Raw genomic sequence first — 20342 nt, forward strand, 5'->3', positions numbered from 1 at the left:
AGTTTTCTGAGTGGTAAAGGATGGGGCAGAGCCTGTTCCGTACCAATTACTCTGTTAGGCCAGGAATGGACATGTAGTTTTAGTTTTTATTCATTTAAAAAAATTTATTTGAGTGAGACACAGCCTCCATTCCCTGTTTCACTACTCCAGATGCCTGCATCAGCTGAGGCTGGGCTGGGGCCAAAGTTGGGACCAGTAACTCGGTCCAGTTATTCTACCTGGGTGGCAGGGACCCAGCTGCTCGAGCCATCCTTGGAAGCTGGAGTCAGGAGCTCAAACCAGGAGCCTGGCCCAGATCAAACCCAGAAACTTTGTTCATGACACATAGGCATCTTAACCAGCACCTTTACTGATAGGCTAAACACCTGCCCCCAAAATCTGTTTGCTTATTTTTTTAAGGTTTTATTTATCTATTTGAGAGGCAGAGTTACAGATAGGGAGAGACAGAATGAAAGGTGTTCCATCTGCTGGCTCACTCCTCAAATGGTTGCAACAGCTGGAGCTGGGCTGATCTGAAACCAGGAGACCAGGAGCCTCCTCCGAGTCTCCCACTTGGGCTCAGGGCCCCAATCACTTGGACCATCTACTCCTTTCCCAGGCCATAAGCAGAGAACTGGATCAGAAGTGGAGCAGCAGCTGGGACAGGAACCAGAGCTTTTTGTAGCATATGGTAAATTACAGAACTACAGGATGGAGCCAAGAAAGGGTATAGCAGAGAGCGTAAGAACTGGGGGCTCGGGAGTGCAGTGGAGGATGGCCCAAGTCCTTGGGCCCTGCACCCGCATGGGAGACCAGGAGAAGCGCCTGGCTCTGGGCTTCGGATCAGCGCAGTGCAGCGGCTATTGGAGGGTGAATCAACGGTAAAGGAAGACCTTTCTCTCTCTGTCTCTCTCTCTCTCACTGTCCACTCTGCCTGTAAAAAAACAAAACAAAAAACAAAACAAAACAAAACAAAAAAAAAACTGGGGGCTGACACTGTGGCAAAGAGTCCCATATGGGTGCCAGTTTGAGTTCTGGCTACTGTATTTCCAATCCAACTCTCTGCTAATGCGCCTTGGACAGCAGCAGCAGATGGCCCAAGTACCCACATAGGAGACCCAGAAGAAACTCCTGACTTCGGCCTGGCCCAGCCCTAGCTGTTGTGGCCATTTGGAGAGTGAACCAGCAGACAGAATCAATCTTTCTTTCTTTCTCTCTGTCTCTCTCTTTCTCTCTCTCTGTCTCTCTCCCTCCCTCCTTCTGTCCCTCCCCCTGCTTCTTTCTCTGTATTTCTGCCTTTCAAATAAATAAATCTTGAATATATATATTTATGTGTGTATATATACGTGTATTTATACACACACACACAGAGTCTTGCTGTTTAAAACTACAAAAAATTACAGGAAGAAATACACAAGAATAATAAGCACTAGTTAGGGGAGAAGGCCATCAGGAGGAGGATGGGGGGACGGATTCTACCAGTGTGGGTGCATGTGGGTGTGGCTAGCAGTGACCTCACACCTTCCTGTTTTCAGAGTATTTCAGGAAGAATTTCTTTCAAAGAGTTGACAAGCAGCTAGGGTAACTGACTTGCTACCGTCGCTGTCATTCTAATAAAAATCTTCATAGGCTCTAACAGAGGTTGTTGCTCTCGCGGTTTTCCCACTGTCCTCTGGAGATGACGTGTCTGTCTGTCTAAAGGAGTCACCTTTGTCATTCTCAGCATGTGTTGTGTTACCTGAAGCCCTTCCTGTTCATTCCTTAGCCCAGGTGTCTAAACACGTCGCCCTTTCTCTTCCCCTGCAGGTATTCACGACGCTGTCGGTGACCAAGCGCTCCGGGGGCGACATCCTGCAGGCTGGCTGCTGAGGTTAAGCCCCAGTGTGGATGCTGTCGCCAAGACTCCAGACCACTAACTTGGTTCCTTGCCCAAATCCAAGACGAAGTTTTTGGGATGGTTCTCTTGGCACCTGTTCAGGTGCTGTGCTTACCACCACCCAGGAACCCCTTGGATCTTACGGGCAGAGGGTGGTGAGAGGAAGGCAGGCAGCGTCACACTGGGGTTACCGTAACAGACTCGAAACTGGCCTTTGGCAGTGCATCAAAGCGTGCGTCCATGAAGTCACGAGCCTCAAGCCTACGTGGTGGGCAGTGATGGAAGAGCTGTCAAATCAGTTTTAGCGCCATCTTTCCTTCGTGGATTTCCTGATTCTCGTCGTCAGACTTTGTCATGTTGATTATCTTCTTTTTTACCCCCCATGATGTCAATGATACTAGAAATGAAAAAATGTTAGCATTCAGTTTTTCTCCCAAAGCAGTGTGTGGCTAAAGTATCCAGATTCTGTGTCTGGCACGGAAGGGGTGTGTTGGCTCACTCAGAGGCCACAGCTTGTCCCGTGAGAGAGCTCTCTTGTGGGCAGAAGGGACTCGCGTGTATCCAGAGCACAGAGGTCCACGGCTGCCTCTGCCCCCGTGTGCTCCACCACCAGCCGTGATCCGACTCGGTGGGAAGGGAAGTGGCTGCTGGGCCACCTGGCTGAAGTGATTTTCCATTGCTCAGAATTTCCGGGGAGACTCGGTGGTGTCTGAGGTTGAGGGGAAGCAGTAAATGTCTCATTTTATTTATTACTTGGTGTATTACATGTTGGTCTGTGTGAGCTGAGATACTTGGCAATGGAAAACACTAATTTAAAACCTTTTGGAGGGTGGCTTTAGCTGTAAGCTAAAAGCATAGAATACCGGGACTTTATTTTGTGTGTGTCATGGTGATCGATCCCTTCCCTAAGAACCACATCCATAAGAAACCAGGTCTTCCCACACTTGGGATTGTATTAACTTTTTTAAGGAAGCTGTTGCTATCATAAATTATTGTTGCTATTTTTGAACACAGGTGATGTGAAGGATTTTCATGTTAAAACCAAGTGGTTTTGGCTCTCTGTGCTGACGAACGTCTGTTCCTGGTGGAGTTTTAGCAGAAGCCTCCGTGCTGTTCTGCTCCACTTGTTTTACTGCAGAGTGTTCATTCCCCAGTTAGAGGGCTCTGTGCAAACGTGCTGGCTGAGGGTTACACTGCGGCCGTCGTCTCTGTCCCTGGGAGCTGCATGTTGACCGTGCACTGTGGACACCAGGCCTCCGGCCAGCAGCTCTGTCATCCCCTCTCCCTGCCTCCTGCCCTGCTCAGCCACAGCACCAGGTGGTTGTGTTTTGAGCCACTTCAGGAAACCCACGCGTCTGCCTGGTGTTTGGTCAGCAGAGAGCCCTGCCCCATGCCCTCATCCCATCTGGGCAGCTGAAGAAGCCAAGGGAAGGGGAACTTGAGAGGGGAATTGCGATTGGCTGTGTTTGGTCTTACTTTATTTAAAAAAAAATTTTTGTTCCTCCACATTTGCCAGTCTCTGAAGTTAGAATCCGAGGCAGCATGAGGTGGCGGGGCCTCATCGAGTGGGATCCTGGCTCAGTGGATTGGAAAGTTTTGCCCCCGCAAGAAGGATGATATTTCATAGTCATGTCTTGTTTAAGTTCCGTTGTCACCCAGTGTCCTGAAACTCATACTAAATTCCATGTATTTTTGTTATGAATATTCTGGAAAAAATGAAGACAATGTGAAAGAGTAAAAGGTTTTAATAGCCACGTGTGTGCCTTGTTACTGAGTGGAGGTCTTGGGGTTCTTGGCAGGAGCCCTCAAGGTGGAGCGAGCTCACTGCCGCTGAGCTTGGGTGGCGTTGTGGGGTTCCACCCGGCCTTGTCTGCTGACGTTCAGGGTGCGGCGTTGGTGGCTTCTCCAGTTCCCCTTTCAGCCTGTCCTGATCTGGTCTGTAAGTCTTGGTCTGGAGGGTGGCAGAACCACCCCCACTCCACTGACAGCTTCTTCTGGGTCTCCCAGTGCTTTGTGCACCCAGAGCTGTGGCTGTCTCCGGCCCAGTGCAGTGCCGTGAGTGTGTGTGACCGTTTCTTCCTGTCTTGACTGAGTAGAGACGTATTTTGGGTATAGGGAGACTGATTCGTGGCCAGGCCCCAGCCCTGGCAGTATTGGGCACATAGATGGTCATGCCTGGATTATTCCTTCCCTCAGTCCACTTGTGTGTCAGTTACTAAGCAGAAACTCTTAGTCCGTGTTAATCCTCACCAGCAGTCTTCCCAAAGTACATTTCCTTCCCACGCTGAGTAACTGCAGGTGCTGTCAGGAGAGCCTGCTGAGTGTTCACTGCAGCGTGTTCGGGGCTCTGCTGCACTCCGAGTGGCTGACTTAACCCCTAGCACAGTCCCGTTAGCAAGGAGCTCTTAGCACTCGCTTACAGAGGAGGAGACAGGCTCAGAGGTGCAAGTCGCTTGCTCAGGTTTACACAGCCTGTGAGTAATGCGTCAGATTTTTGAGGCCTGAGGCTGGTGTTGTGGTGCAGTGGGTTGGGCTGCCACCTGCATTGTCAGCATCCCATTTGAGCACCAGTTCAAGTCTCAGCCCCTGCTAATGGGACTGGGAAAGCAGTGGAAGATGGCCTAAGTATTTTTGGACCCCTGTCACCCATGTGAGAGACCCGGATGAAGTTCCAGGCTCCTGGCATTGGCTTGGCTCAGCCCAAATTGTGGCCATTTGGGGAGTGAGCTGGTGGATGGAAGATTCTCTCTCTCTCTCTCTCTCTCTCTCTCTCTCTCTGTGTGTGTGTGTGTGTGTGTGTGTGTGTATGGCTGGCCTCCTCTCTGTAACTCTGTCTTTCCAATAAATAAATCTTAAAAGTATGGAGGCCAGAGCTAGCCTGTGATTTCAAAGGCCCAGCTTAGCTTCTTCTTTGATGTGTGGGCACTTTCAGGACTGCTCCCTCGATTGCTAGAACTTGTCATTTTTTTCACCTGCCAGCAAACAGTGCTCTCGGCATACCTGACACCTGTCTGAGATATTTTAACACTTCTACCTGATCTTTCCTCTGCCCTTCTACTTTGGCAGACTTCCCTTGTCCCACTCCCTTGAGGCTTCCTAGAGTCCCCTGCCATGCCCTGGACCTATAGCAGAGTGTCCCCAAATATGCTCTGTACTCCTCGCCTCCCTGGAAGGTTACCTGCTTTGGGTCTCTTCCAGCCCAGATCCCCTGACTAAAGTCTCAGGGAACTGTGTGGTTTGGGCACTTCAGATCATTCTGTGTGGAGATGGGCGTATGCACCTGTCTCCACCACTGGGTAACGAAGGTGCTTCCTCTGTCTGTGCCCCTCAGCGTCTTGCACAAGGACCGGTGCCTAAACGGATGATGTAATAGTTGTGGGTAGGGCCAACCTGCTTGGTTTAGCACCTGTCCGAGATGGCTACGTGAGGGGCGTCTGCATCTCTTCCTGTTAGGTCAAGAACCTTTGATTCCAATGAGACTGACAATAGAAAGGGCAGAAACAGAACCGGTCAGCTGACCCACGAAGGGAACAGTGAGACACTGTTGCATTGCTGCTGTGGGGGTTAGTTGTGTGTCTTGACTTGGCTAAGGGATGCCCGGAGAGCTGGTAAAATGCTCCTGGGTGTGTCGGAGAGGGTCTTTCCAGAAGGCGTTCACGTGAATTGGTACCCTGGTAAAGAGTGTTCTCCCTGGCCGAGGTGGGCTTCAGTGGTGATGTTGCGAAAGACCTCTGCCACCTGCTCGTTCACTCCCCACGTACCTACAGCAGCCAGAGCTGGGCCAGGCCCAAGACAGGAGCCAGGAACTCAATTTGGGTTTTCCACAGGAGTAGCAGGGACTCAACTACTTGAGCCATCACCTGCTGCCTCCCAGAGTGTGCATTAACGTGGAGATGCGATCAGAGGCGGAGCTGGGACTGAAGCCCAGGGCTGTCCTAACCACTGTGCCAAACACCCACCTGCTTTCTGCTCTGATTTGCAATTGCTTACTAATTTGCCTCTAGCCTTCCTATTTCAGACCAACTCATGCAGTAATAGAATTTACTGTATACCTTTGTTGTCTGCACAGTGAGGTCACATTCTAGGTGCTCTGTATCCATCAACTCATTAAATCCTCAGAGCCTCTGAAGAGAGTAGCACCCTCCCTCAGCTGGAGGGTCAGGCCAGGCGTTGAGTGGGTCTGCCAGCGGGGATACGGGAGTTGGGGGCCAGGCGAGGTGTTCAGTGGGTTTGCCAGCGGGGACACGGGAGTTGGGGGCCAGGCGAGGTGTTCAGTGGGTCTGCCAGCGGGGACACGGGAGTTGGGGGCCAGGCGAGGTGTTCAGTGGGTCTGCCAGCAGGGATACGGGAGTTGGGGGGCCAGATGTGCAGTGAGTCTGCCAGCAGGGATACCGGAAGGTGGTCTTGGGATCAGGAGGGAGGAGAGAACAGGCTCTGAGCCGGTACCTGTCTTAAAAACTAACAGCAACCCCGAGACTAGTGTTGCTCAGGTAGAGAAGGCTGGGCAGTTTCATCTGCTAAATACCATAAGAAAAATAAAGATACTTGAAAAACTTCAGATTATGAAGGAAAAAGCCAATGGTCAAATATTTAAATGCCTCCCTATTTTTAAAAGATTTATTGTTTATTTAAAAGTCAGAGTTACAGGGAGAAAGGGAGAGACAGATCTTCCATCTGCTGGTTCAGCCTCCAGATGGTTGCCATTGGCCAACCTGAAGCCAGGAACCAGGAGCTTCATCCGGGTCTCTCATGAGGGTAGCGGGGTCCAAGCATTTGGGCCATCTTCTGCTGCTTTTCCCAGGCAATTAGGGAGCTGGATCAGAAGTTGAGTAGCCAGGACTTGAACCAGCACCCATATGGGGTGCTGGCATCGCAAGTGGCAGCTTTACCCACTACGCCACTACATAATATTTCAACTGATAAATATAGTTGGGTCCAACTCCCATATATCAATAAATGATTGGTGCTTAAGGCAGGAGGGGACTATATTTCCCAGTTCCTGGAGTGATGGGGTGGCAGCTCTGTAGTAGGAGGGTGTGGGGAATGAGAGAAGACGTGGAGAAGGGAGCTGGGAGCTGAGACAGAACAGAGACGCTTTCTGAGCAGTGAGTGGTTCAGTTAATCTTGTAAAGAGCCTTCAGAGCTGGGGTCAGGCCATTCTCAGGTGAGAAAAATGCGCTCCATGTCACTTGCCCAAGCTCAGGTAATTCCAGAGCCAAAGAGAAGGTGTGCCCCCTAGTGTCCATCGCTGTGCACAGCAGGCTGCCGCTTGTCAGTTACCTTATTGAAACACAAACTGGGCCCTTGAACAAGGCTACAGAGCTAAAATGTTGCAAGGGTTTGCAAATCAAGGGGGAGGCACAACGTGGGTGAGGCTGGGGCAACCTCATCATCTGGATATCTATAAAACCGATACTTGGGGCCAGCGCTGTGGCGCAGAGGATTAACACCCTGGCCTGAAGCGCCAGCATCCCATAATGGTGCCGGTTCTAGTCCCAGCTACTCCACTTCCGATCCAGTTCTCTGCTATGGCCTGGGAAAGCAGTAGGAGATGGCCCAAGTCCTTGCGCCTCTGCACCCATGTGGGAGACCTGGGAGAAGCTCCTGGCTCCTGGCTCCTGGCTCCTGGCTTTGGATCAGCGCAGCTGCATCCGTTGCAGCCAATTGGGGAGTGAACCAGCGGATAGAAGACTCTCTCTCTCTCTCTCTCTCTCTCTCTCTCTCTTTCTGCCTCTCCCCCCTCTCTGTGTAACTCTGACTTTCAAATAAATAAATCAATCTTTAAAAAAAAAAAAAAAAGCCGTATCCTTCTCTAGCACTGCGCATTGAAGACTACAGTGTGTGTGAGAGCACCCTACAGTTTACATGGTAGGGCCAGGCAGGCGTCTCTGACCTGGAGGTCGGGAGGACTTCTTAACCCACGGCCACAACTCCAAGGCAAAGGCACCAGCAGGGCCGGCTGCCTCACAAGTTCTGGCCCACAGAGGCCGCCACGGGCAAAGTTAACAGACGACAGAAATGGGGGAAGACAGGGTCTGAACATGTCAAGGAACTTGGGCCCAGATGATGACAAGGGATTCTGGCCAATCAAGAAGAAGACAGGAACCCCAACAGAAAAAGGGAAAGGACACGGAACCGGTGAGTCACCAAGGGGGAAGCCCAGAAAGGTGACAAGAGGGCAGGTGCACCTGCTTGTGAGCAGTGTAACATTAAAAGAAGTCACTCGTTATCAAGCAGGGACAGTGAAGACATCACAAAGCCATCACCAGCCACACGATGGCTGAGGAGGGAGGAGAGAGGGGCCTCCCGGTCGCTGGTCACTGCTCCCTGTTGTAGACAGATCAAGCACCCTGAACCCCGTGACCCAGCAGTCCCGCTCCTGGGCCCCAACCCCAGAGAAATCCTCATGCCTGTCCATAAGGAAACACGCATGAAGAAGTGAAGAAGTTGTGGCATCATTTATGACATTGAGAAATGTGGTTTAATTTTTTTTTTTTTTTTTTTTTTTAGGATTCTTTTGTAGAAAAGCAGAGTTACAGAGAGGGAGAGACAGATCTCCCACCCGCTGTTTCACTCCCCAAATGGGTACAATGGCCAGGGCTGAAGCCAGGAGCCTGGGACTCCATCTGGGTCTCCCATGTGCATGGCAGGGGCTGAAGCACTTGGGCCATCCTCTGCTGCTTTCCCAGGCTCATTAGCAGGGAGCTGGATAGGAAGTGGAGCAGCTGGGACTTGAACCAGTGCCCATATGGGGTGCTGCTTAGCTAACGTGTGTGTAAATGTTGAGTGGCCGCAAGGGGTGCTGTTACTGATAGCAGTAGTGGGGTGGGAATGGGGTGCTGCCGTGAAGACGCCACTGGGGACGCCCACATCCCACATTGGTGTGCCTCAGTTTCCAGTCCTGGTTCTGCTTCCTGCTGATGCTCACCCTGGAGGCAGCCTGTGGTGATTCAAGCACTCTGGGTCCCTGCCACCCACGTGGGAGACCTGGCTTCAGCCTGGCCCAGCCCTGGTTGTTGCAGGCACTGGGAAATGAACCAGGGGATGGGAGGGATTCGTTCATTTCTCTTTCTCTCTCTGCCTTTCAAATAAAAGGGAAAAAACAATTTATAATAACAAATAGCAGTACTGAGTCAACTTTCTGGACACCCCCAGAAAGCTAAGAGACGGAGTTGGGATTCCAGCCCCACTGCCTCCCATCCAGCACTGGGGCCCCTGGCAGGGCAGTCTTGGTCCGGGGAGGAGAGAGCTATGGGTATTTTACACTCTGTCCCCAAGCCCAGCTGATGGGGCCGGCTTAGCCCTGAGTGAGGCTCAGGCTGTGGGGCTGACCCCACGGTGAGGAAGGCCCATCTCTGCTTCATGAGTGAGCACAGAGCCCCAGGGAGGAGAAGGCTCCTCCATGCCCTGCCGCCTTCTGTCCCCCTGCATCCTGCTGGGTTGCCCCTCCCCCCAGCAAGGTGGCTGCCTGAAACCTGCCCGCACACCCCCCCCCTCCCTGCGCACCATGATGTCCCAGAGCAGGTGCACTCTCTCTCAGGCTGCCTTTCTTGCCTGGGGCCCAGCCAGCTGCACTGTGACTGACCCAGAAGTGAGAGTTGGCTTGAGATCGAGAGGCTAAGGGATGTCCAGGGACTGACACCTGTGAACGCTACAGAGTGCTGGAGGTCACTTTCAGACTATCCCTGCCCCTTGGTCAGTAATGGCACATCTGAGAATTACCCGAATAAAACATTGCAGGTTTCTGTTGAAGTTCGTGTCAGGATGTTTATCACAGCAGTATTTATATGAATGTAAAATTGTAAATAATTTAAATACCCAACGATGGGAGAAAGCTCTATCCAAATGGCTGTGCTTGGAATCAGTGTTATGTTCTTCTCTCGTTCCCTCTGCACACACATACCTGGTTTGGTTTTGTCTTTAATTTGAGATTGGAACACCCAAGTATATTCTTGACATATGTTACCATGGGCTTAAATAAATGTTTATTTTTCTCATAGAAATCCCAGGCAGGTAGCTGTGACTACTGAAGCAGCAAGTCAGCGAGGTCAGGGTTCTGGGTCTGGTTCTTAATAGTGCTCTTTTTTTTTTCCCCTCATGGTCACAAAACAGTTGCTGCAGCTCCAGGCATCAAGTCTACATTCAAGTCAGAAGAGGGAGTAAGGACAGAGCTGCCTCTTGACATTTTATGCAGAAACCTGTAAAGTTTGCCAGAATTCCCTGTCAAACTTTTGCTTTTACCTCCTTGACCAAATCTGCATCTCATGGCCATCCCTGGTTGCCAGGGAAGCTTGAAGAGGGCTCTTTCTGTTCTCCCAGTTTATAGAGACAGTGAACAGAGCACGTCTGGGCACCTACAGCAGGGAGGCCGCCACGCAGTGGAGGGGGACAGGTGGGAAACTCATCTTTACTTTGTGCCTACCTGTGCCTGCAGTCTCCACCTCTCCCCCACAGTGGTTGTCGGCTCAAGGAAAGCCATGCGGGCGACAGTGCCCCATGAATTACAGTCATCATTCAGAGTCAGCGCCGCCAGCGGAAGCAGCGCGATCGCCGCCAGCGGCTGCTTCTGTCCCGTGCAGAGATTCAGACTTGAGCAAATCCTCCCCAAGCAGTCCACGTGTCTGCTTCCAAAACCTCCCCTCTCGGGAGCCCTCCTCACTCTGTGCCTGCCAGTTCTTTTGGCAAACGAGACGAGTGACACAGCTCTGGGGACGCAGAGGATTCCTGCCGGCCTGGGGTGTGAGCAGGGCGGTACAGAGAGGGGGCGGCTCTGGCCGTGTCTGCAGGGGAGCCAAGTCTGCCACGTTTGGCGATGGGGCGTTTAGGCAGACACGTTTTAGAACTAGGGACAGTCTGTAAAGAGGCCAAGACAGGAAAAGTTCTTGCAGAGAACACAGCACAGACGAGCCTGCCGGCCAGGAAATACAACAAGGATCCACCCCCGACAATGGACATTGCCCAGGGACAACTTTGGGGACCAATCCGGAGGTGCGGCTGCCGCCAGGACTGGAGGAATCCGCCCTCCCTCCGGCAGCGTTCGGACCCGAGTGACTTCTTCCCTCTCCGTGGGTCAGCAGGAAGTAGAGGAGGGTGGCCGAACCTGCAGCGCCTGACGCGGGCCAGGCGGGGTTGAAGTCCGAGCGCGGGCACTTGCCGCGAGGCGTCACTTCTCTGGGCCTCCTCTGTGGAGTGGGAGTGCGGGCTGCAGGGAGGTAAGGAAAGTGAAGGCGCAGACAGGGGAGGGATTGGGCCGACTCCGGGTGAACAGGACTCCGAGACCAGGGCTGACCCTGTGTGCTCTCCATCAGGCGCAGTGATGGGCGTGTGCAAGCCACTGGCAGGACTGGCCACTGGGGGAGACGGTGGGTTTCCCCGCTCCAACCTGGAAGGTGTGGTCTGTCTAAAGACAACTTTTTCTTTCCTTTTTGAGAACCCAAGGAATGATTTTTTTTTTTTTTTAAGAATTATTGATTGGGGGCCGGAGCTGTGGCGTAGCAGGTAAAGCTGCCACCTGCAGTGCTGGCGTCTCCTATGGGCATCGGTTCAAGTCCCGGCTGCTCCACCTCCCATCCAGCTCTCTGCTATGGCCTAGGAAACCAGTAGATGAACCAAGTGCTGGGCCCCTGCACCTGCGTGGGAGACCCGGAAGAAGCTCCTGGCTCCTGGTTTCAGATGGGCACAGCTCCGCCACTGCGGCCACCTGGGGAGTGAACCAGCAGGTGGAAGACCTCTCTCTCTGTCTCTCCCTCTCACTGTCTTAAATCTACCTCTCAAATAAATAAATGAAATCTTTAAAAAAATAAAAAGTGTTGCTTTATTTGAAAGCAAAGTGACAGAGAGAGACACACACACACAGAGATCTTCCATCCTCTGGTTCACTCACCAATCGCTGCAGGAGTCTGGAACTCCACCTGAGTCATCCACGTGAGTCGTGGGGCCAAGCGCTTGAGTTCCCATCTGCCTCCCAGGCTCATCAGCAGGGAGCTGGGTCAGAGGCAGAGCAGCTGGGACCTGGGTTGGGATCCCCAGGGTCGCAACGGGGAGCAACACTGGTGCCGAAAGAAAAGATTCCGAAAGCCGCCATGCGTTTTTAAGGACAGAAAGCGGGACAGACGGCGATGGCCAGGTGCTGTGAAAGCAGCATAGATCAACACTGGGGACTGTGACTTTGGATCCCAGCACGTTTTGGTTTGAGCCGGTCTCTGCTCCTGGAATCACCCTGGCCACGTTACTCAGCCTCCTGTGTGAAGGAGGCAGATGAGCTCTGGGTCGTGGGGCCACCCAGAGGGCCCCATAGGACAGCCCCAGGCCTGGCCCTCCGAGAGGGGTCAAAAAGTTAATGTAGCCACAAGAATGCAGTCAGAAATTAGCCCTGGGCAGGCGTTTGGTGCAGCAGTCGGGGTGACGCTTGGGTTCCCCAAATCCTGTATCAGTGCCTGGGTTCAGTTTAGATCCAGCTTCCTGCTGATGTGCACCCCGGGAGGCAGCAGGCAATGGCTCGTGTACTTGGGTCCCTGCCACCTACATCAGAGACCCAGATGTCAGCCTGGCCCAGTCCCAGCTGCTGCAGGCATCTGGAGAGTGAACCAGTGGGTGGAAGATCTCTCTGTGTCTGTCTCTGCCTTTCAAATAAATGAAAAAAAAAAAAAAAAAGTCAGCTTTAAAAAGCAGTGGAGAGGGGTTTGCATCCCGTCCATCTGCCCTGCAGTCCACCCTCCCCCTGCACAGCAGATCCTGGCTTTGCTGGGTGTGGCCACTTCCAGTCACCCTCAGCCCACAGGCGCTATAGGAACAGGGCTCCTCACTGCGCTGCCCCGGGGACGAAGCCCTGGGACCCGAGCTGGGGGGGTCACAGCTGGGCTCTGAGAGGTGCTGATGGCTGTGGGCAGCAGAGAGCAGACGCCCTGCTGGCCTTGGGCTGCACAGTACCCAGGCCTCCAGGTGGCTACAGGAGCGTGGGCTCTGTTGGGGCAGAGCGGGACACACTCAGCACACCCCTCTCCCTCGGGGAGCCGACCCATCCCAGCCTGTCCACTTCCTGCTCTCTCCTCCCCAGTGCAGGCCCCAGGGCATGGGGTGGGCAGGGGGACTGCGGAAATCCTGCCCAGCCCCCTGTGATGGGCAGGGCAACTTGTGCAGGACCCCCGCCCCCTGCACTGTGGCCCAGCTCTCCTACAGAGGAGCTGCCACCCTACTGTCCATCCTCGTGACTCCTGCGTGCTCCAGGGGTGCACAAGAGTTCAGTGGACCCCAACTCCAGCACTGCATCGGCAGGTGCAGCAGGCAGGCCCCCATCGCTACCATCTGGGCCACAGATGCTACCATTTCTAGTCCAGGGATTTTTTTTTTTTTTAGTGTATTTAAGCCTCACTCAGGAAGATTTGAAAATTACCCAAATGTAGAAAGTTTCGACTTTGAGGCAGAGTGCATCTCTTGTGCATCACTTATCCCCAAGGCCTAACCTATGTCGCAGGTTGCTCAATAAACAAACACGTGTCAAAAAAAAAAATAACTGAAAATGTATTTGTTATTTTGTGAAAACAGCCTATGCACAGATGTTCACTGCAGCATTATTTATAAGAGGGAAAAAATGTTGTAGCTCTGAGCAAGAAATCTGTGGCCTATGACTATGAAGAGTTACTGTGAGGACTACACAATCGTGCAGAGGTGTTCAGGGAACACTTGTGGAAGAAAAGGACCCAGGAGGCATTTCATAGTGGCAGGATGAAGGTGGTGCCAAGACATGAATCTCTACAGATTGAGATGGGAAGGCACTTTTTTTTTTTTTTTTGAGATTTATTTATTTATTTGAAAGGCAGAGTCACGGTAAGGGAAGGGAGGGAGAGAAAAATCTTCCATCCACTGGCTCACTCCCCAAATGGACACAACAGCTCGGGCTGAAGCTAGGAGCTGGGAGCTTCATCAGAGTCTCCCATGTGGGGTGCAGGGGCCCAAGCCCTTGGCCCATCCTCCACTGCCCTCCCAGGGGCATTAGCAGGGAGCCAGATCTTGAGCAGAGCAGCCAGGACGGGAACTGGTGCCCACATGGGGTGCGGGCAGGCTCTAGGCTCACCCCACTCTGTCCTAGGACCAGCCCCTCGTTTTACGTTTTAACGCACCCTCTGCCGTGCCTTGTTGGCCCTTCTCCAGGGTCTCTGGGGTGGGCTGTGAAAGGCCCCATTGGACAGGGGCTTGGGCAAGTGCCCAGCTCCCTCCTCCTCCCACTGCAAAGCCATCGGGCCAGGGCAGCATTATTCTTGGCAGGCGTGAGCATGACTCAGAAAGGGTTCTCAGTACAGAGCCCCCAGCAATAACCTTTGCGAGTGAAATTCTAAACAGGCGGGGCTGGACAAGGCGCTTTGTAGGCATCTGTTTCCCCCCCTGGCTCATTCTCCTCTTCCTTTTCTCAGGTTTAAAACACAACCCAGGACTGAGCCTCGTGCTCCCCCAGGCCTGTGTGGGTGGAAGGAGGCCCTCCCTGGCCCTTCCCATCCCATCTCTGTCCCTGATGTCCTCTGTGTTCTGCGCACCCCAACCGCCAACCTTGGCACTCGCATGTGGTCTGACACCGCCTCCCGCCAGCCACCTGGGTTGACTTTTTGTGGTACCTACTGCTGACCTGCCCTGAGGCTTGTCTGGCCCACTGCAGGAACTGTCCAAACCTTCCTTTGCAACAACCACACTCTGGAACCCCAAAAATAGGTCTCCACGGAGGTCCAGGTGGGGCTGGCCTGGGTGTGCCCTGCCCAGCTGGGGCACTGGGGAGAGACCAGCCAGTGTGGTGGGCAGAAGCCATCTGGGGCCACTGAGGAAAATTCCACTAGAGTTTGTCTTGGGCCAGAGCTTAGATGAGTTTTAGGGGGAGTCCTGGGTGCTGGCTCTGGGAGTCACCGGACAAGAAAGGTCTTGGTGTTCGCTGGCTCTGCAGGGCTGGCTCGGGCTGCGCCCGGCTCTGCCATTGACTGAGCCAAGTCTAACAGTCGTGCACACAACACCAGGCAGGCACATGCTGAGCCCTCCACATGCTCGGCCTTTGTCCCCTGCACTGTCCTGGCACGCGGCACTCTTTGGGGATCTTTACCTGTGGGCAGGACCCGTAGGTAAAGCCGGGATTTACCCACAGACGGGATGTCGCCCCCAAGCGCACACCTTAGCCCGCACCACCTCCTGGCCTGCAAAGCCATCTCCCTTGCAAAGCGGCAGGGTGCTTACACCCCGGCCCCGTAAACCCCAGTGGCAAAGGTTCCAAAAGCGAAAGCAGTTTATGTGCATGCTTTTTAAAAAACAAAAACAACAACAAAACAAAAACAAAAACAACAACAAAAAACACACACTTTTCACTCCAAAAGTCACAGTGGCAAAAGCTGCCCTGAGCTGCCCCAAGGCTCTCTGGGGTCTGCCTGGTCTCACCTGTTGTGACTGTCTATGTGCTGAGGGAGAAGGCGTGGCTGATTGTGTGGGTGGGTGGGGAGGGGTCTGCCTGGGACCCGCTGCAGGTATGACAGGCGAGATGGAGGGGCTTGGTGCTTCTCCACAACAGGGGATTCTGCACCTGGAAACACCCTGGTCCCGAAGGATTCAGATGCGGACCAGAGGTCTGTGTGAAAGTGTACCCTTGGGGCCAGTGCTGTGGTACAGCGGGTAAAGCTGCTGCCTGCAGCACTGGCATCCCATATGGACGCCAGTTCGAGTCCCGGCTGCTCCACTTCTGATTCAGCTTCCTGCTGATGAGTCTGGGAAAGCAGTGAAGGATGACCCAGGTCCTTGGGGCCCTGCACCCACGTGGGGGAACTGGAAGAGGCTCCTGGCTCCTGGCTTCAGCTTGGCCCAGCCCTGACCATTGCAGCCATTTGGAGAGTGAACCAGAGCATGGAAGATCTCTCTCTCTCTCTCTGTAACTCTACCTTTGACATAAATAAATAAATCTTTTTTAAAAAGAAAAAGCATAGCATTGGGTGGGCATTTGGCTTAGTGGTTCAGATGCCAGTTTGCATGCCTGCATTTCAAGTGCAGCTTCCTACTCATGTGCACTGTGGGAGGCAGCAGGTGATGGCTCAGGTGGCTGAGTTCCTGCCACCCATATTGGCGACTGGGATTGGGTTCCAGCTCATGGCTTCAGCATGGTCTAGCCCCTACTCTTGCAGACATTGTGGGAAGGAATCCACAGTCCTGAGTGACTCACAGGCCACCCCGTTTCTGCCATTGCTCTTCCCTGAGTGGGGGTGGGCACCAGCCCAGGCTCCGCACTGGGATCGGGTTTTTCACTTTTGTGGCAGCACTTTCTGCATCCTGATTGGGGCCGCTCAGTGGTGTTCACCCAATCCTTCAACAAGCAGCTTTCTCATGGGCCAGGCAGCGTGCTAAGAGCCAAGGATGCAGAAATGAACACGACACCAGGCTGCTGGAGCGTGAACTCGGCGGCCGTGTCCGTCTCTACCCTCCACTCAGCATGGTGCCAGGTGTCTCAAAGGTGCGGCTTCACCAGGCACCGAGGAATGAACAGGAACCCTGCCCTTAATTTTTTTATTTTATTTTTTTTTTATTTTTATTTTTTTTTGACAGGCAGAGTGGACAGTGAGAGAGAGAGACAGAGAGAAAGGTCTTCCTTTGCCGTTGGTTCACCCTCCAATGGCCGCCGCGGCCGGCGCGCTGCGGCCGGCGCACCGCACCGATCCGATGGCAGGAGCCAGGAGCCAGGTGCTTATCCTGGTCTCCCATGGGGTGCAGGGCCCAAGCACCTGGGCCATCCTCCACTGCACTCCCTGGCCACAGCAGAGGGCTGGCCTGGAAGAGGGGCAACCGGGACAGAATCCGGCGCCCCGACCGGGACTAGAACCCGGTGTGCTGGCGCCGCTAGGCGGAGGATTAGCCCAGTGAGCCGCGGCGCCGGCCAGGAACCCTGCCCTTAAGAAACTCTGTCAGGGCCAGCGTTGTGGTGCGGGAGGGTAAGTTGCTGCCTGCAATGCCATTATCCAATATGAGCACTGGCTGGAGTCTTGGCTGCTTTGCTTCCAATCCAGCTCCCAGCTAATGCACCTGGGAAAGCAGCGGAAGATGGCCCAAGGGCTTGGACCCCTGACACCTACAAGGGAAACCTGGTTGGAACTCCTAGCTTCAGCCTGGCCCAGCCCGGCCACTTTGGCCATATGGGGCATGAGCCACCAGATAGAAGCTCTCTCTCTTTCTCTCTGTCTCCCTCTCTCTATTTAACTCTGCCTTTCAAATAAATCTTTAGTTTATTTATTTATTTGAAAGGCAGAGTTACAGAGAAGCAGAGGCAGAGAGAGAGAGAGAGAAGTCTTCCAACTGCTGGTTCACTCCCCAGTTGGCCACAATGGCCAGAGCTGGACAGATCCAAAGCCAAGAGCCAGGAGCTTCTTCTGGGTCTCCCACATGGGTGCAGGGGCCCAAGGACTTGAGTCATCTTCCGCTGCTTTCCCAGGTGCATTAGCAGGGAGCTGGATCAGAAGTGGAGCATTCAGGATTTGAACTGGCACCCATATGGGATGCTGGCACTGCAGGCAGTGGCTTTACCTGTTACGCCTCAGCGCCAGCCCCAAAGCAAATCTAAAAAAAAAAAAAAAAACAAACACCTCACAGTCTAGGAAAGGGCAGTTGATACACAAACAAGCTAGCGCAGGCGTGGTTGGAGGCGGGAAGGACAGCCCGACCAGGGGCGGGCAGGATGAGGAGACACCAGGGCCACTCCAGGCTTTATTGGCGTCACAAGCACTCCTTGGCCGGATGCCCGCATCGCACCTGAGTCCATGATAATGTACAAGGCAGCGAGGCTGTGCAGCACCCCCCGAGGGGCTTTGAAGGAGCACCACCGAGCAGCAGGAGAGCGGGGCTCTAGTGTGAGGTCCTTGAAGAAGATGCCGATGAGGAAGACAAGGGGTTGTTCTCACTCATGTATGGCCATTCTGCCTCCTGGCTCATGACCCAACAGGAAGGACAGGGCTGGGAGGGCCTTGGCCAAGGTCAGGGCCAGCGGTGAGGCAGGTCTGGATGCTGACACACAGTGGGGATCAAAAAGAGCTTTAGACTCATTAAAATGAGTCATCAAACAAACACTGAGCGCCAGCTCCATGTTGGACCCGAGGTCCCGGGACTCAGCCGTGAGCAGACAGAGCTCCTCCTGGGGCTGACTTCCGGGAGAGCCCTGTCCCCTTCAAGGGGCCATGCACATGGAAGTATAGTTGTAGTTGTAGGCCAGGAGCCCCAGGGACACCAGGGGCACAGGGGATTCGGTGGCAGTAGGAAAGTGAGCGAGGGTTGTGGGCAGCAGCAGCCTGCGGCCTTCCCAAACCATCTCCTGACCCGGAAAAGCTCCCTCGGGGACTTCTGTCTGTCCCCCTTTGCACCATTCTCAGCCCCCACAGCCCCCCGGCCACCGTGAGGTCCCCTTCAGTCTCCCAAATGGGGTTGGTGGGCTGCCGTCTTTTGACAGTAATTACAGTGAATGTTACCGGGCACTCTGCACCAAACGTCTCCAGAACTTGAGTGGAAAAATGTATGTTATGGAGAAACCACATGGGTTTCAGAATTTTATTGCCCCCAAATAAGCTTATCTTTTAATTCCATTTTCCACGGACTTCTTGAAGTCCCCTTGTATACGACAGTGGCTGTGATCAAAGGTAATCAGCCCACGGTCCCAGCAGGGGAGGGTTTGGTGCAGCAGTGCCGACACCGCTTGGGCTGCCCCCACCCCTGTCACAGCCCTGGTTCTAACCCCAGCTCCATGTCCCATCCAGCTTCCCTCCGGCTCATGCACAGCTGTGAGGCGGCTGGTGATGGCTCCAGCAGCTGAGTCCCTGCTATGCACGTGGGAGACCTGGACTGAGTTCCTGGCTCCTGGCTTCAGCCCGGCCTGGCCCTGATTGTTGAGGGCATTTGGGGAAGTGACCCAGTGGGTGGGAGATCTCTCCCTGTCTCTGTCTTTCAGATAAATTAAATAAATAGTTGAAAAAAAAAAAACCCTGTAATTAACGTATATGTCACAAAGTCTGCCTGACAGGGAGGAGATGGGGGTGGGGGTTGGCGCAGCAGCAGCGCGAGGTGGGCAGCTGTCAGCTTCGCCCGTCTGCCTCCCGCTCTCCTCTCCCTCCCATTGCTTACGGAGCATCTGTTACACTCAGGGCAGTGGACAAGGCCCGCATATACGTCACAGAGCCTTGCCTTGCGGAGTACCCTGTGTGGGGAAGCAGGGAGGAAGCCGTGAGTCCGCGGTTCTGCTGAACCTTGTGTAGGGGCCCTGGCCCTGGCTGGCTGCCAGCTTTCCAGGCTGTACCACAGAATTTGGTGGCCCAAATTCCAGGACCACCCCCAGTGGCAGGCACAACCCGGGGGGTTCTCTTTGCTTGGTTTGAACATTTGCTAATTTGACAGGTTTCAAATGGAATTGCACTGTTTGTTTTCAGGTTGCCTCTCTTCTGCTCACCAGGGAGCCCACACAATGTTGTTTTTTGTTTGTTTGTTTGTTTGTAAGATTTATTTATTTATTTATTTGAAAGTCAGAGCTACAGAGAGGGAGAGAGAAAGAGAGAGAGAGAGAGAGAGAGAGCGCTTCCAACTACTCCCCAGGTGACCACAAGAGCCAGCGCCAGGCCAGGCTGAAGCCAGGAGCAAGGAGCTTCATCCAGGTCTCCCACATGGGTGGCAGGGCCCAAGGACTTGGGCCATCATCTGCTGGTCCCCAGGCCATTAGCAAGGAGCTGGATTGGAGGTGGGTTGCTGGCCCTGCGCCACAGCGCAGACCCCAAATTCTGAATGTGTTTTACCCAAAGAGAGCGAACCGGCTGCTCCCAGGAGTCCTGTACTGAAGCAGAGGTCTCCAAGCTTGAGCAGGCAACATAAGGCTTGAAATGCAGGTCACCGCCCCCCAACCTCACCCCAGATTTCTGATTGAGGAGTCTGGGGTGTGCTTGAGAATGTGTGTTTCCTGTGAAGTCTCAGGTGAGGGTGGGCCCCCACTGGGAGGAGCACTGTAGTGAGGGGTTGCGTGGGAGCTGTTACTTTAGCAAAGTGATTGTCAGCCTGGCTGCACGTTAGGGTCCTCTGCGGAGCATTACAGAATACAGATGCTCAGACCTGCCACGGACTATGTGAATCAAATCTCTTGGAGTGGAGCTAAGGCTTGGCTAGTTTATTGGGAAAAAAAAATTTTTTTTTAAATAATCTTTGTAGGGAGGTGAAACCCAGGCCATGACAAGTACAAGAAAGAAAGAGAGAAAGAGAGAAAGAGGGAGAGAGAGAGAGAGAGAGAGAAAGAGAGAGAGAGAGAGAGAGAGAGAAAGAGAGAGAGAGAGAGAGAGAAAGAAAGAGAGAAAGAGAGAGAGAAAGAGAGAAAGAAAGAGAGAAAGAAAGAGAGAAAGAAAGAGAGAGAGAAAGAAAGAGAGAAAGAGAGAAAGAAAGAGAGAAAGAAAGAGAGAAAGAAAGAAAGAAAGAAAGAAAAAGAAAGAAAGAAAGAAAGAAAGAAAGAAAGAAA

At 53.3% G+C, this 20342-nt stretch overlaps 1 protein-coding gene across 1 annotated transcript in view; it reads left to right on the forward strand.

Annotated features, from left to right (window-relative positions):
* The window catches only part of TXNRD1 (thioredoxin reductase 1), a 130238-nt gene extending 126629 nt beyond the window's left edge, over window positions 1-3609 (forward strand). The window contains 1 exon segment of the mRNA NM_001256962.3: window positions 1786-3609. Within this exon segment, the coding sequence (NP_001243891.1) occupies window positions 1786-1854 (69 nt within the window). The 3' untranslated portion in view covers window positions 1855-3609.
* Window positions 3610-20342: the final 16733 nt, after the last annotated feature.

The sequence above is a fragment of the Oryctolagus cuniculus genome, chromosome 11, assembly GCF_051225735.1.
Source record: "Oryctolagus cuniculus isolate XC-2025 breed Fujian yellow rabbit chromosome 11, ASM5122573v1, whole genome shotgun sequence".
Taxonomy (NCBI): Eukaryota; Metazoa; Chordata; class Mammalia; order Lagomorpha; family Leporidae; genus Oryctolagus; species Oryctolagus cuniculus.